The sequence below is a fragment of the Scyliorhinus torazame genome, chromosome 14, assembly GCF_047496885.1.
Source record: "Scyliorhinus torazame isolate Kashiwa2021f chromosome 14, sScyTor2.1, whole genome shotgun sequence".
Taxonomy (NCBI): Eukaryota; Metazoa; Chordata; class Chondrichthyes; order Carcharhiniformes; family Scyliorhinidae; genus Scyliorhinus; species Scyliorhinus torazame.
The window spans coordinates 180105148-180122054 of NC_092720.1; the positions used below are offsets into that span (position 1 = coordinate 180105148).

At 50.8% G+C, this 16907-nt stretch overlaps 1 protein-coding gene across 7 annotated transcripts in view; it reads left to right on the top strand.

Moving 5' to 3' along the window:
* LOC140390254 (collagen alpha-1(V) chain-like) overlaps positions 1-16907 on the top strand; it is a 409209-nt gene that overhangs the window by 352099 nt on the left and 40203 nt on the right. For all 7 annotated transcript variants that reach the window (XM_072475252.1, XM_072475254.1, XM_072475255.1 and 4 more), the window contains 9 exons: positions 748-855; positions 5066-5119; positions 5234-5287; positions 5414-5467; positions 8204-8257; positions 9191-9298; positions 9781-9834; positions 10956-11009; positions 11107-11160. In XM_072475252.1, the coding sequence (XP_072331353.1) occupies positions 748-855; positions 5066-5119; positions 5234-5287; positions 5414-5467; positions 8204-8257; positions 9191-9298; positions 9781-9834; positions 10956-11009; positions 11107-11160 (594 nt within the window). The remainder of the gene's footprint in view (positions 1-747; positions 856-5065; positions 5120-5233; positions 5288-5413; positions 5468-8203; positions 8258-9190; positions 9299-9780; positions 9835-10955; positions 11010-11106; positions 11161-16907) is intronic.

Below are 16907 nucleotides of genomic sequence, written 5' to 3' on the forward strand. Positions count from 1 at the left end.
GAAGTTACTGTGAAAAGCCCTTATTCGCCACATTCCGGCGCCTGTTCGGGGAGGCCGGTACGGAAATTGAACCCGCGCTGCTGGCCTTGTTCTGCAATGCAAGCCAGCTGTTTAGCCCACTGTGCTAATCCAGCCCCTATATCAGATACAGTAGCTCTACATAATTGTCTCACCTCCCGTAGAGGCTTGCTGTGCACATATGCAACAGCAGCTTTACCACTGCCCCTGCACCCCACCCAGATTTTACCTTACGAGGAAAGGTTGGGCAGGCTGGTGCTGTATCCATTGGAGGTTAGAAGAATGAGAGGTGATCTTATTGAAATGTACAAGATCCTGAGGGGACTTGACAGATTGGATGCTGAAAGGATGTTCCCCCTTGTGAGGGAGACTAAAACTAGAGGGCACAGTTTAAAAATGAAGATATTTAAAATGGGGATGATCCATTTATGATGCAGGGACGTGAGAGGTTATTGGGGGGAGGGGGGGGGACGGGGGACACGACGACGGTGGGGACGACGACGGGGGGGCCGGACCGGGGGGGGGGAGGCGCCCACAGGCAGGAATCTGAGGTTGAGGTTACATTCAGATCTGCCGTGATTTTATTGAATGGTGGAGCAGGCTCGAGGGGCCGAGTGGCCTCACTCCTGCTCCTAATCCGGATGTTTGCACGGAAGGCTCCTCTGGCCTGAAGCAGATGCTTTGTCGGTCCTCACTGCGGAATCTGTATCTTCCCCCCACCCCCCTCAGGGTGCTGATGGTGAACCTGGAGCCAGAGGTCAGCAAGGATATTTCGGACAGAAAGGCGATGAAGGTCCCAGAGGTTTTCCCGGATCACCGGGTCCAATCGGCCTGCAGGTCAGTGACCGCGAGAGGGCCACAGGGAGGTTTGAAAGGAAGGAGGTGACCTTCGGCCTTGTAATACCGCAGACAGCGTGTGAGGGTGTGTGGGGAACTCGGGGAGGGATGGGGGAGTTTGGGGCACACCAGGAATGGGTGGGAGGTGGGGTGGGAGGGATGATGCATAATAGACTGGCGACACTGTGAGGTGGGGTTGGGGAAACTGTGGGGTGGGAAATGGAGACACTATGGGGGGGTAATGGAGACACGAGGGGTGAATGGGGACACTGTGGGGGAATGGGGACATGGGTTGAATAGGGACATGGGGGGAAATGGGGACACGAGGGGGGAATGGGGACACGAGGGGGGAATGGGGACACGAGGGGGGAATGGGGACACGAGGGGGGAATGGGGACACGAGGGGGGAATGGGGACACGAGGGGGGAATGGGGACACGAGGGGGGAATGGGGACACGAGGGGGGAATGGGGACACGAGGGGGGAATGGGGACCCGAGGGGGGAATGGGGACACGGGGGCTATGGGGACATGGGTGGGGGGGGAATGGGGACATGGGTGGGGGGGACATGGGTGGGGGGGGGAATGGGGACATCGGTGGGGGGGATGGGGACACGGGGGGATGGGGACACGAGGGGGGGGGAATGGGGACACGGGGGGGGGGAATGGGGACACGGGGGGGTGGAATGGGGACACGTGGGGGGGATGGAGACACGGGGGGGACACGGTGGGGGAGAGGATGGGGACATGGGGGGGTGGGGAATGGGGATATGGGGGGGGAATGGGGACATGGTGGGGCGGGAAATGGGGACACGGGTGGGGGGGAATGGGGACACAGGTGGGGGCGAATGGGGAAACGGCTGGGGGGGAATGGGGACACGGATGGGGGGGAATCGGGACACGGTGGAGGGGGAATGGGGAAATGGGTGGGGAGGAATGGGGACACGGAGGGGGGGTGGGTACACGGGGGAAATGGGAAAACGGGGGGAAATGGGAAAACGGGGGGAAATGGGGACACGGGGGGGGAACGGGGACACGGGGGGAAATGGGGACAAGGGGGGAATGGGGACACAAAGGGGGGAATGGGTTACACGGGGGGGAAATGGGAACACTGGGAGGAAATGGGAACACGGGGGGGCATGGTGACACGGGTGGGGGGAAATGGGGATAATGGAGGGGAGAGTGGGGACACTGTGGGGCGAATGGGGACACTGTGTGGGGAATGGGGTCACTGGGGCAGAATGGGGTCACTGGGGGGAATGGGGACACGGGCAGGGGGGAATGGGAAACACGGGGGGGAATGGGAACATGGGGGGGGGAATGGGGACACTGGGGGGGAATGGGGACACTGGGGGGGGGAATGGGGTCACGGGGGGGAATGCGCACATGGAGGGGAATGGGGACATGGGGAATGGGGACACGGGGGGAAAATGGGGACACTGGGGGGAATGGGGTCACGGGGGGGAATGCGCACATGGAGGGGAATGGGGGAATGGGGACATGGGGGGGAATGGGGACATGGGAGGGAATGCGGACACGGGGGGAATGGGGGCACGGTGGGAATGGGGACACGGGGCGAATGGAGACACGGGGCGAATGGAGACACGTTGGGGGGGGAAATGGGGACACGGGGGGAAATGGGTCACTGGGGGAGGAATTCGGACAAGGGGGGAAATGGGGACATGTGGGGAATGGGAACACCTGGGGGGGGGGAAATGGGGACACTGTGGGGAATGGGGTCACTAGGGGGGGGGAATGGGGACACGGGGGGGGGGAATGGGGACACGTGGGGGGAATGGGGACACGGGGGGGGGGCGGAATGGGAACATGGGGAGGGTAATGGGGACATGGGGGGAAATGGGGACACAGGGGGGGGGAAATGGGGACACGGGGGGGGGGGGAATGGGGACACGGGGGGGAATGGGGACACTGGGGGGGAATGGGGACACTGGGGGGGAATGGGGGACATTGGGGGGGGGAATGGGGACACTGTGGGGGGAATGGAGACACGGGGGGGAATGGGGACAGTGGGGGGTGTGGAATGGGAACACTGGGGGGGGGAATGGGGACACGGGGGGGGGGAATGGGGACACGGGGGGGGGGAATGGGGACACTGTGGGGGGGGGAATGGGGACACTGTGGGGGGGGGGAATGGGGACACTGTGGGGGGGGGAATGGGGACACTGTGGTGGGGAATAGGGACACTGGGGGGGGCGACACTGGGTGGGGATAGAATGGGGACACTGGTTGGGGTAGAATGGGGACACAGTGGGGGGGGGGAATGGGGACACGGGGATTTGGACATGGGAGGGGAAATGGGGACACGGGGGTGGAGGCGATGGGGACACACTGGGGGGATTTGGGACACGTTACAATACCCCTCACAGTGCTACCTCACCTTACAATGTCCCTCACCGTGCAACCTCACCTAACGATACCCCTCACAATGCAACCTTAACTTACAATACCCCTCACGGTGCTACCTCACCTTACGATGTCCCTCACAGTGCAACCTCACCTTACGATGTCCCTCACAGTGCAACCTCACCTTATGATGCTCCTCACAATTCAACCTCATCTTATGATGCTCCTCACAATTCAACCTCACCTTACGATGCTCCTCACAGTGCTACCTCACCTTACAATGCTCCTCACCATGCAACCTCACCTTACGATGCTCCTCACTGTGCAACCTTGTCTTACAGTGCTCTTCACAGTGCTACCTCACCTTACAATGTCACTCACCGTGCAACCTCACCTAACGATACCCCTCACAATGCAACCTCACCTTACAATACCCCTCACGGTGCTACCTCACCTTATGATGTCCCTCACAGTACAACCTCACCTTACGATGTCCCTCACAGTGCAACCTCACCTTACGATGCTCCTCACAATGCAACCTCACCTTACGATGCTCCTCACAGTGCTACCTCACCTTACGATGCTCCTCACCATGCAACCTCACCTTACGATGCTCTTCACCATGCAACCTCACCTTACGATGTCCGTCACAGTGCAACCTCACCTTACGATGCCCCTCACAGTGCTACCTCAATTCACGATGTGTCTCACAATGCTACCTCGACTTACGATTCCTCCTCCTCCGCTTTTCTCCGTCACGACCCCTGCCCAGAGGATCGCAGCATTGTCACAGAGAAGGAGGGGCCAATCAGCCCGTTTGTCTGCACTGACTTTCCATGAAAGAGCAGTCTACTTGGGGTGGAATTTCCTGCCCCCTGCCCCAATGGAGTCAGGAAATGGGGGCAGCCATTTGAAACCTCATTGACTTTGGTTGGGCCGGAATATCCTGCCGGATGGAGGAGGCTTGATGTCATTCCCTGCCTTCTTCCCGTAATCCTGCACATTATTTCTTTTCAGAAAGTAATACCATTCACGCTTGTAGGCCATGATTGAAAATGCCTCCTCCACACTCTCAGCCAGATCATTCCAGATCCTAACCTCTCGCTGTGTGAAAAAATTACCCCTCACGTCACCATTGCTGATTTTGCCAATACCATCAATCTGTACCATCTTATTATCGGCTCTTCCACCAATGGGAACCATTTCTCCCAGTCTTCTCTCCACAACCCCTTCTGATTTTAGACACCTCAATCAAACCTCCTCTTAGCCTTCTCTGCAAGGAAACCGGTCCTAACTTTGCCAGTTTGTCAACATCGCTGATGAACCTCATCCCTGGAACCATTTTCTTGAATCTTCTGAGCATCGTCTCCACTGCCTTCACGTCTTTCCTTAAGTGTGACACCCAGAACTGGATGCAATACTCTTATTGAGACTTCCTCACTCTCCCCTCCTATTCTGCATTCTGATACCTTACAATACCCTCCCCTGCTCTCTGATCACTTATGATCCCCTTCACCTCACTCTGACCCCTTACGATCACCTGCCCTGCACTCTGATTCCTTACGAGCCCCAACTCCGGCACTCTGATCCCTTACAATCCCAACCCCTGTGTTCCGATCCCTTATGATCCTCTTCCCCCACACTCTTATCCCTTACAATCCCATGCATCTCCGCACTCTGATCCTTATGATCCCCTCCCCAGCACTCCGATCCCTTCCACCCCTCCCCCCTCCTCCACACTCTGCTACTCTACATTCTCCCCCACACTGTGCCACTCTGTACCGAACAATGTATTGTCTGGCTGAGACTCTACAGCAAGGAGCTGATTTGTGTTATTTTATATCGTAGGGAATGCCTGGACCGTCTGGCACGAAGGGAGAAACTGGTGATATTGGTCCCATGGTGAGTTTATGTCTTGCTCTCCCAATCTCTCTCTGAAATTCTGCAGTTAACACCCCAACCCCTCCCCTCACAATGTCCTAAGAGTTACGAGTCTTTTTGCCTTCCTCTTCACAGGGTCCACCTGGCCCTCCTGGTCCGACAGGCCCTGCCGGTCCAAACGGGGCAGATGTAAGTTCAGCTCTATTTGTCAGAATTTGAATGCACATTTTACCGACTCTTGGCCGTATTCACCTCTGACCTCCCCTTTCTGTCATGTGTTTTGTGTTTATCCTTCCCCCTCTTCCCCCACCACAGGGTCCCCAAGGTCCACCTGGAGGCGTCGGCAATTTAGGGTCCATCGGTGAAAAGGTAAGCTGTCGGAAAAGTTAGTCTCAGCGGAGAACAGGAGAAATGTGGCGGGTTTGCATTCGACTCAGCTGAAAGGTGACCTGGTAGAAGTTTTCCCCTGCACCTTCTGTGGCTAAGTTGGCCCACATTGAGGACAAGAGGAAACAGAGTATAGATCAGTGTGTTCTCAGATTGCTGGCAGGGGTAACACAAGGATCTGTGCTAGAGGTGCAGCTATTTGCAACCTATATGAATGTGCATGGGCAACTTAATGGGTGGCTTCCCCAAAGTCACCTGTGAATTGTACACGAGTGCACTTATTTTCACATTTGGGGATGGATAATTAAATTTAAAAAACCTTACGGCCAAGCTTTTTGTACTTAAAAAGTAAAGGTTGGTTTTATTCACACAATTACTCTGGAACTTAAGAAAAGTTGGAGTCACTAACACATGCGCACACAATGACTGGTGGCAGAGGAAGATGAGAAATGACACTTATGCAAATTGGAACAATTTAGGCTGTGACTTTCTATCTGAGGAGGCTAAAGGAAGTAGGGGAGCACATTGTAGATGCCCTAACTATTATTACGGGCCCTAGAGTGTGTTATGGGGTTCAACTGCCCTATAACCTTTAATAGATTGTGGTTATGGGGAGCACAAGAGCCTACTTTATGTGTGTGATGCAACAGAGATCTAAAGTACTTTTAAAACAAACCCATGTTTATTTATGAATCCAGGTAACACATTATGAACCCACAGGAAACATCTTAACAACTATCAACACCAATAATCCCCACAGATACAATATACTATAAGTAACCCTTCATAACTTTCCTCACAACAGCCATAAGTTTCAAAGACCCTTTTTACAGAAAGACAGCAGGTTTAAATTCTCGACAGGAATCGGTGTTACTTTGAAATCCTCAAATGAGCTGACGACAGCCTGTAGCTTGCAGAGAGAGATCATTATACAGCTGCTTGCTTTGCCTGCAGCTATCCAGCTCGGAAAACAAAACTAAAACACATTGTAGCTGCCTGCTCAAAAACTAAAGTAAAGCAGACAGACAGCCCAGCTCCACCCGCACTCTGACATCACTGCAGCTATTTGATAAACACCCATTTCTTAAAGGCACATCCATGACAGCTATTTGATAAACACCCAGTTCTTAACGGCACTCTCACATGACACTATAATCATTCGAAGTTTCCTGGATTCAGGAGTCGTCCCTCTGGATTGGAAAATTGCACATGTCACTCCACTTTTGAAGAAGAGTGAAAGGAGGGAACCAGGGAATTACAGACTGGTTAGCTTCACAGCTGTGGTGGTGAAATTGCTGGGGCCTATAATCAGGAAATATATTTGGCAGCAGGGTAGCACAGTGGTTAGCACAGTTGCTTCACAGCTCCAGGGCCCCAGGTTCGATTCCCGGCTTGGGTCACTGTTTGTGCGGAGTCTGCGCGTTCTCCCCGTGTCTGCTTGGGTTTCCTCCGGGTGCTCCGGTTTCCTCTCAAATTCCAAAGATGCGCAGGTTAGGTAGATTGGCCATGAAAAATTGCCCTTAGTGTCCAAAAAGGTTACTGGGTTCCGGGCGCGGGCTGCTATTTCCAAGGGCCGGTGCAGACTCGATAGGCCGATTGGCCTCCTTCTGCACTGCAAATTCTATGAATGGGGTAACTGAACACCTCAAACAATTTTGGTCGATCAGCAAGAGCCACCATGGCTTTGTGAAGGGAAAGTCATGCCTGACTAATCTTATTGAGTTTTTTGAAGAGGTGACTAAAGTGAAAAAATGAAAATCGCTTATTGTCACAAGTAGGCTTCAAATGAAGTTACTGTGAAAAGTCCCTAGTCGCCACATTCCGGCGCCTGTTCGCGGAGGCTGTTACTGGAATTGAACCGTGCTGCTGGCCTGCCTTGGTCTGCTTTCAAAGCCAGGTTGGTCAGGTTCCCCTAAAGTAAAGGACAGGGGAATGTCTGAATGTTATTTATATGGGATATGGACCAAAGGCAGGTATATGAAATAGGACCACAGATCAGACAATGGTGGGACAGGCTCGAAGGGCTGCATGGCCTACTGCTGTTCCTGGAGCTCTCTCACTGTTTTTCTTGCTGGATTGGGGTAATTGCAAATGAAGGGACAAGACTGGAAATAACATAAGAGCATAAGATCAAAAGAGATGACTGAGCCGTGCTTGGGTTTTCAAAGCCTTTAGATTAAGGGGGGTGAGAATGGCTCTGGTTTGGAGACCTCGGAGTGACTGTGAATAAGAGGATGTTATAATTTTATTTGACCCGTGAGTTAAACAACCAGTAAATCGTAGAGACTGCACTATAGCTGGGGGATAAGTAAAAACATAGAAACACAATAGAGAAAGCATCGCATTTTAACTGGAATATGTATTTCAATAATTTTGCTATTTATTTTTATATTTTATAACTCTGACAATCTTAATTGTACTTAATTATATGCAGCTGGTGGGCATTAACTGGGGATTCACTTGAGTAACTATAAGTAAAATTAAAGTAGAATATATGGGGGCGGGATTAGGAGGTGCATGCTTGTAATGTGCATCTCTGTGAATAAATGCTTCCAAAGTGCGGATAGATTGGCTCCGGTTCTATCCTTCGCCGCCTGGCTTTCTGGATTATAACGGTGCTCCATTGTAAATTGATCTTGAGGGATAAAAGAATATTGATTGAGGTTCTACAATTACCATTTGGCTCAGATCTTGTAATAACTGCTGACTTCTCTTTAGGGTGAAGCTGGGGAATCGGGCTCTCCAGGGATCCAAGGCCTTCCAGGGCGCAAGGTATGTAACTCCATCGGGAGCCCTTCTGGGCGTCACAATTTCTCCAGCCCTGAGACGCACCGGATGGGCTAAGAAATAAATCTAGAACCTGACCAACTGACAGTGGGTTGACCGTGGGGTGACTTGGAGCGGTGGAAGTTCCGAGGCCAGGGGTTTGCGGCCCCCGTCGTGGCGGGACCTGCCACGGGGAAGTCGACAGTCCAGCCAAAGGTCCATTGACATTCAACAGAAGCGGACGATCCCACTCGCGTGCGAGGCAGTTAAATCCACCCTGAGTGAAATAGGCAGTTCTGCTGTTACGCCTCTAAATGTTGTGCATATATGAAACACCTTTCACAATGGGGCTGTTTCATTGCAGCACGCTGACTGAATAATGCACACTTCCAGACCCATTCAAAGCTGATTAACACAAATCCAATCCAAGGTAATGGTTTGAAATTTTGGCTATCAAACCGCTACACCTAATAGCTGCTCCTTTGCCTGGCCTCCTATTTTTATGTGATTGCACCTCTGCGAAGAGACGCGGGACATATTTTTTTCCCTTTCCTCGTCAAGCCGCTGTGTTTTTCTCTCACTCAAGGTGAAATAAAGCGGCTGCCCATCCTGCTGGGAGCTCTGGTCCCCACCTCCGGAGCGGCGGGAGTATTTGCAGGAGCGCGGAATACTGGGCTACGGACGGATACACAATCTGGGCTGTTCCTCTGTGTCCGTGCCTGCTCAGCGAGTGAGAGAGGGGCCGCTGACATGAATTGGCTGGATGCTGGCCAGATGCCCACAGGAACTGTAGCCCAACGGGAGAGGGTGCGACACTGGGAGAGGAGTGGTGGGGAGAGAAAAACAGATGGAGTGAAACTTGAAATAAATTAACATTGATTTAACCTGAAGCCGATGACTTACCTGTTTCCATGCGTTTTATTTTCCATCAAAATACAGGGTCCAAGGGGCGAAAGAGGAGAAAAAGGAGAATCCGGACAACCGGGCGAATCTGGGCCTCCAGGTACCAAAGGGCCCACTGGTGACGATGGACCCAAGGGCAACCCTGTAAGTGGGCCGCAAATCTGCCTGATGGTTGAATTTTCAAATTTCTTTCTGTAACTTCTAAAAATGCATTTAACTTTCAAAGAGCCGAGCGGCTGATCTATGTTCCATAAGTACCAGCCTCAGGAAAAGGCCTCAACTGTAATTAAAAACTGGAAATGCTGGAAAATTACTCAGCAGGTCAGGCAACATCTGTGGAGAGAAATGCGAAGCATGTTTAAAAGTTTCAGGTGAACATGCCTTTGTTAGGAATTGCAATGAGCAGTTCTGTGTGCATCCAGCATTGACTTAAAGCCTGTCGTTCTACAAAGACCAGAGTCAGGAGCTCAGTTGGGCACAAGTGGCTTAGATGTTGAACATTAATCCAAGATCTTTGGGTTCGATTCGAGCCCTGGCAAATCAGACGTACACCTACAGGCTGTCTGACTGATTGATGCTGTGAGATTTTTCACCTCTTACCTAATCCATCTCTTTTCTGCCTGTAGGGTCCTGTTGGTTTCCCTGGTGACCCTGGCCCTGGCGGTGAACCTGGACCACGTGTAAGTGTCAATGGGCTTGGCCAACTTCTCATCGAGCTATTGTTTAATAACAACATTTGAAAAGAGAATTTCTAGATGTGAACATTGCTCCAAGATATGAACAGAGTGTTCTTGTTGCTGTTTCTATAGATGGGCAGGCTGTTGTATTAGATTAATTCTGGAGTCCAGGCTGTTCTAGCTGTGAATACTGCCCCAATAAGTAGTCGCCATTCCTACGCAACACTGCCCCTCTCGATATCGGCAGGATGTTTCAGATATGAATATTGCTCCTATATATAGACACGTTGTTCTAGCTATGAATGATACATCTACATATAGACAGGTCATTCTAGATATGAACACTGATCCTATAAATAGACAGGTTATTCTAGATGTGAATACTGCTTCTATATATAAAGACAGTTTTTCTAGATGTGAATATCGCTCCTATATGTAGACAGGCTATTCTGGCTGTGAATACTGCTCCAATATATAGACAGGTTGTTCTAGATGTGAATGCTGCTACAATGTATAGACAGATTGGTCTCGATGTGAAAACTGCTCCTAGACAGGTTTTTCTAGATATGAATATGGCTCCAATATATGGACAGGTTGTTCTAGATGTGAATACCGCTCGTATATATAGACATGTTGTTCTCGATATAAATGATAGATCTACGTATGGACAGGTTATTCTAGATATGAACACTGATCCTATAAATAGACTGGTTATTCTAGATGTGAATATCGCTCCCGATATATTCACGCTGTTCTAGATATGAATGATATCTCTATGTATATAAAGGTTGTTCTAGATACGCACACTGATGCTATAAATAGACTGGCTGTTCGAGATGTGAATACTCGTTTATTGTGGGATTTGGCTAATCTGAGCTCTGGGTCTAACCCCTCTGAGCTTTGACGCCCCTTGGGCGTGCCCCTCGCTGGTGATGCCTGTATTATTGAGAAGTGGGACCCATGTCTCGAGGATTGGAAAAGGCAGAAATGACACTATTTGAGACAGTTCAAAGCTTGATATTGCCTGCGTTCTTTTCAACAGCGATTGAGTAAGGCAGTGAAAGCAGGGCTGATTCATTGTAGTCATACTTTGATCTGCCTTTAATTTCTTCTCCCTTTTTTAGGGTCAGGACGGTGCCAAAGGTGACAGGGGAGAGACTGGCGAGCAAGGACAAGCAGTAAGTCATGATGGAGTGAGTGCACAATTCTTGCATTATATCGGGCTGCTCAACATATTGACTGATGAATCTCCCCCTCTCTTTCCCCACCATACAGGGCTCTCCTGGACCAACTGGTGAAGTGGGCCCACTCGGTCCACCAGGCAAAAGGGTAAGTAAAGATTCCCAGCAGTGTTCGGCACACAGGAAGAGTTTAGACAGCAGTCTCTGACTCTTGATGTGCAAGTGTAGCACAATCAATCACTCATGAGGCGAGATGAGATGAAGTCAATTGATGGCTTTATTACGCAGACTTGTTCCCCAGCAGCTCGGATACAGAATGCGGCTGCTGGGAGATCCCGGGTTCTTATACTCCGCCTTACTGGGTGGAGCCAGTAGGCAGCAGATCCAATCGGGACCAGTGTCTGTCCACCAATAGCCTCTCGGCATCACTGGGTACCGTAATACCCCTAATACATACCACCACAGCAAGGCGCTATATGGGGCCTGTATCTAGGGTGTGGGAGCGGTGTGAGGTTTGTATGTGTGTGTGGGAGCTATGTGAGGTTTGTATCTTTGTTGGGAGCTGTGTGAGGTTTGTATCTGAGTGGGAGGTGTGTGAGGTTTGTATCTGGGGTTTGGGAGCCTTGTGAGGTTTGTATGTGTGTGTGGGAGCTATGTGAGGTTTGTATCTGTGTGTGGGAGCTATGTGAGGTTTGTATCTGTGTGGGAGCTGTGTGAGGTTTGTATCTGGGGTTTGGGAGCTGTGTGAGGTTTGTATCTGTCTGTGGGAGGTTTGTATCTGGGATTTGGGAGCTGTGTGAGGTTTGTATGTGTGTGGGAGCTGTGTGAGGTTTGTATCTGGGGTTTGGGAGCTGTGAGAGGTTTGTATCTGTGTGGGAGCTGTGTGAGGTTTGTATCTGTGTGGGAGCTGTGTGAGGTTTGTATCTGTGGTTTGGGAGCTGTGCAAGGTTTGTATCTGGGGTTTGGGAGCTGTGTGAGGTTGTATCTGGGGTATGGGAGCTGTGTGAGGTTTGTGTCTGAGTGGGAGCTGTGTGAGGTTTGTATCTGTGTGGGAGCTGTGAGGTTTGTATCTGGGGTTTGGGAGCTGTGTGAGGTTTGTATCTGTGTGTGGGAGCGGTGTGAGGTTTGTATGTGTGTGTGGGAGCTATGTGAGGTTTGTATCTTTGTTGGGAGCTGTGTGAGGTTTGTATCTGAGTGGGAGGTGTGTGAGGTTTGTATCTGGGGTTTGGGAGCCTTGTGAGGTTTGTATGTGTGTGTGGGAGCTATGTGAGGTTTGTATCTGTGTGTGGGAGCTATGTGAGGTTTGTATCTGTGTGGGAGCTGTGTGAGGTTTGTATCTGGGGTTTGGGAGCTGTGTGAGGTTTGTATCTGGGGTGTGGGAGCTGTGTGAGGTTTGTATCTGTCTGTGGGAGGTTTGTATCTGGGATTTGGGAGCTGTGTGAGGTTTGTATGTGTGTGGGAGCTGTGTGAGGTTTGTATCTGGGGTTTGGGAGCTGTGAGAGGTTTGTATCTGTGGGAGCTGTGTGAGGCTTGTATCTGTGTGGGAGCTGTGTGAGGTTTGTATCTGTGGTTTGGGAGCTGTGCAAGGTTTGTATCTGGGGTTTGGGAGCTGTGTGAGGTTGTATCTGGGGTTTGGGAGCTGTGTGAGGTTTGTGTCTGAGTGGGAGCTGTGTGAGGTTTGTATCTGTGTGTGTGAGCTGTGTGAGGTTTGTATCTGTGTGGGAGCTGTGTGAGGTTTGTATCTGGGGTTTGGGAGCTGTGTGAGGTTTGTATCTGTGTGTGGGAGCTGTGTGAGGTTTGTATCTGTGTGTGTGAGCTGTGTGAGGTTTGTATCTGTGTGAGGTTTGTATCTGGGGTTTGGGAGCTGCGTGAGGTTTGTATCTGTGTGGGAGCTGTGTGAGGTTTGTATCTGTGTGTGCGAGCTGTGTGAGGTTTGTATCGGCTTTGGGAGCTGTGTGAGGTTTGTATCTGTGTGTGTGAGCTGTGTGAGGTGTGTATCTGGGGTGTGGGAGATGTGTGAGGTTTGTATCTGTGTGTGGGTGCTGTGTGAGGTTTGTATCTGGGGTTTGGGAGCTGTGTGAGGTTTGCATCTGGGGTTTGGGAGCTGTGTGAGGTTTGTATCTGAGTGGGAGCTGTGTGAGGTTTGTATCTAGGTTTGGGAGCTTTGTGAGGTTTGTATCGGTGTGTGAGAGCTGTGTGAGGTTTGTATCTGTGTGTGAGAGCTGTGTGAGGTTTGTATCTGTGTGTGTGAGCTGTGTGAGGTTTGTATCTGTGTGTGTGAGCTGTGTGAGGTTTGTATCTGTGTGTGAGAGCTGTGTGAGGTTTGTATCTGTGTGTGTGAGCTGTGTGAGGTTTGTATCTGTGTGTGGGAGCTGTGTGAGGTTTGTATCTGTGTGGAAGCTGTGTGAGGTTTGTATCTGTGTGGGAGCTGTGTGAGGTTTGTATCTGTGGGAGCTGTGTGAGGTTTGTATCTGTGTGGGAGCTGTGTGAGGTTTGTATCTGGGGTTTGGGAGCTGTGTGAGGTTTGTATCTGTGTGTGAGAGCTGTGTGAGGTTTGTATCTGTGTGTGGGAGCTGTATGAGGTTTGTATCTGTGTGTGGGAGCTGTGTGAGGTTTGTATCTGTGTGGGAGCTGTGTGAGGTTTGTATCTGGGGTTTGGGAGCCTTGTGAGGTTTGTATGTGTGTGTGGGAGCTATGTGAGGTTTGTATCTGTGTGTGGGAGCTATGTGAGGTTTGTATCTGGGGTTTGGGAGCTGTGTGAGGTTTGTATCTGTGTGTGGGAGCTGTGTGAGGTTTGTATCTGGGGTGTGGGAGCTGTGTGAGGTTTGTATCTGTCTGTGGGAGGTTTGTATCTGGGATTTGGGAGCTGTGTGAGGTTTGTATGTGTGTGGGAGCTGTGTGAGGTTTGTATCTGGGGTTTGGGAGCTGTGAGAGGTTTGTATGTGTGTGGGAGCTGTGTGAGGTTTGTATCTGGGATTTGGGAGCTGTGTGAGGTTTGTATGTGTGTGGGAGCTGTGTGAGGTTTGTATCTGGGGTTTGGGAGCTGTGTGAGGTTTGTATCTGTGGGAGCTGTGTGAGGTTTGTATCTGTGTGGGAGCTGTGTGAGGTTTGTATCTGTGGTTTGGGAGCTGTGCAAGGTTTGTATCTGGGGTTTGGGAGCTGTGTGAGGTTGTATCTGGGGTATGGGAGCTGTGTGAGGTTTGTGTCTGAGTGGGAGCTGTCTGAGGTTTGTATCTGTGTGTGTGAGCTGTGTGAGGTTTGTATCTGTGTGGAAGCTGTGTGAGGTTTGTATCTGGGGTTTGGGAGCTGTGTGAGGTTTGTATCTGTGTGTGGGAGCTGTGTGAGGTTTGTATCTGTGTGTGTGAGCTGTGTGAGGTTTGTATCTGTGTGGGAGCTGTGTGAGGTTTGTATCTGGGGTTTGGGAGCTGCGTGAGGTTTGTATCTGTGTGGGAGCTGTGTGAGGTTTGTATCTGTGTGTGCGAGCTGTGTGAGGTGTGTATCTGGGGTGTGGGAGATGTGTGAGGTTTGTATCTGTGTGTGGGTGCTGTGAGAGGTTTGTATCTGGGATTTGGGAGCTGTGTGAGGTTTGTATCTGGGGTTTGGGAGCTGTGTGAGGTTTGTATCTGAGTGGGAGCTGTGTGAGGTTTGTATCTAGGTTTGGGAGCTGTGTGAGGTTTGTATCGGTGTGTGTGAGCTGTGCGAGGTTTGTATCTGTGTGTGAGAGCTGTGTGAGGTTTGTATCTGGGTTTGGGAGCTGTGTGAGGTTTGTATCTGTGTGGGAGCTGTGTGAGGTTTGTATCTGGGTTTGGGAGCTGTGTGAGGTTTGTATCTGTCTGTGAGAGCTGTGTGAGGTTTGTATCTGTGTGTGTGAGCTGTGCGAGGTTTGTATCTGTGTGTGAGAGCTGTGTGAGGTTTGTATCTGGGTTTGGGAGCTGTGTGAGGTTTGTATCTGTGTGGGAGCTGTGTGAGGTTTGTATCTGGGTTTGGGAGCTGTGTGAGGTTTGTATCTGTGTGTGAGAGCTGTGTGAGGTTTGTATCTGTGTGTGAGAGCTGTGTGAGGCTTGTATCTGTGTGTGAGAGCTGTGTGAGGTTTGTATCTGTGTGTGTGAGCTGTGTGAGGTTTGTATCTGTGTGGGAGGTGTGAGGTTTGTATCTGTGTGTGGGAGCTGTGTGAGGTTTGTATCTGTGTGTGTGAGCTGTGTGAGGTTTGTATCTGTGTGTGGGAGCTGTGTGAGGTTTGTATCTGTGTGTGGGAGCTGTGTGAGGTTTGTATCTGTGTGGGAGCTGTGTGAGCTTTGTAACTGTGTGGAAGCTGTGTGAGGTTTGTATCTGTGTGTGGGAGCTGTGTGAGGTTTGTATCTGTGTGTGGGAGCTGTGTGAGGTTTGTATCTGTGTGGAAGCTGTGTGAGGTTTGTATCTGTGTGTGGGAGCTGTGTGAGGTTTGTATCTGTGTGTGAGCTGTGTGAGGTTTGTATCTGTGTGTGGGAGCTGTGTGAGGTTTGTATCTGGGTTTGGGAGCTGTGTGGGTTTCTATCTGGGGTGTGGAAGCTGTGTGAGGTTTGTATCTGTGTGTGTGAGCTGTGTGAGGTTTGTATCTGGGGTTTGGGAGCTGTGTGAGGTTTGTATCTGTGGACAGGCTGTGTGAGGCTTGTATCTGGGTTTGGGAGCTGTGTGAGGTTTGTATCTGTGTGTGGGAGCTGTGTGAGGTTTGTATCTGTGGACAGGCTGTGTGAGGCTTGTATCTGGGTTTGGGAGCTGTGTGAGGCTTGTATCTGGGTTTGGGAGCTGTGTGAGGTTTGTATCTGTGTGTGGGAGCTGTGTGAGGTTTGTATCTGTGTGTGTGTGAGCTGTGTGAGGTTTGTATGTGTGTGTGGGTGCTGTGAGAGGTTTGTATCTGGGGTTTGGGAGCTGTGTGAGGTTTGTATCTGGGGTTTGGGAGCTTTGTAAGGTTTGTATCTGGGGTTTGGGAGCTGTGTGAGGTTTGGATCTGTGGACGGGCTGTGTGAGATTTGTATCTGTGTGTGGGAGCTGAGTGAGGTTTGTATCTGTGTGTGGGAGCTGTGTGAGGTTTGTATCTGGTGTTTGGGAGCTGTGTGAGGTTTGTATCTGTGTGTGGGAGCTGTGTGAGGTTTGTATCTGGGGTTTGGGAGCCGTGTGAGGTTTGTATCTGGGGTTTGGGTGCTGTGTGAGGTTTATATCTGTGAGTGGGAGCTGTGTGAGGTTTGTATCTGTGAGTGGGAGCTGTGTGAGGTTTGTATCTGTGTGGGAGCTGTGTGAGGTTTCTATCTGGGGTTTGGGAGCTGTGTAGGGTTTGCATCTGTGTGTGGGTGCTGTTTGAGGTTTGTATCTGTGGACGGGCTGTGTGAGGTTTGTATCTGCGAGTCGGAGCTGTGTGAGGTTTGTATCTGTGTGGGAGCTGTGTGAGGTCTGTATCTGGGTTTGGGAGCTGTGTGAGGGTTGCATCTGTGGACGGGCAGTGTGAGGTTTGTATCTGTGTATGGGAGCTGTGTGAGGCTGTATTTGTGTGGGAGCTGTGTGAGGTTTGTATCTGGGGTTTGGGAGCTGTGTGAGGTTTGGATCTGTGGACGGGCTGTGTGAGGTTTGTATCTGTGTGTGGGAGCTGAGTGAGGTTTGTATCTGTGTGTGGGAGCTGTGTGAGGTTTGCATCTATGAGTGGGAGCTGTTTGAGGTTTGTATCTGTGGACGGGCTATGTGAGGTCTGTATGTGAGGATAATGCGTTGTGGGCGATCTGTGTATGGGTTAGTGCTGTCTGAGCTTGTAAGAATGAGTGAGAATGGGCAGCAGTGCCGTGCGCTGTTTAAATGCTATTGTACATTCAGCACGGGACGCTGTGTTGCATTTGGTATCAGCTGCCTTTATTGAGATGCTTGCTG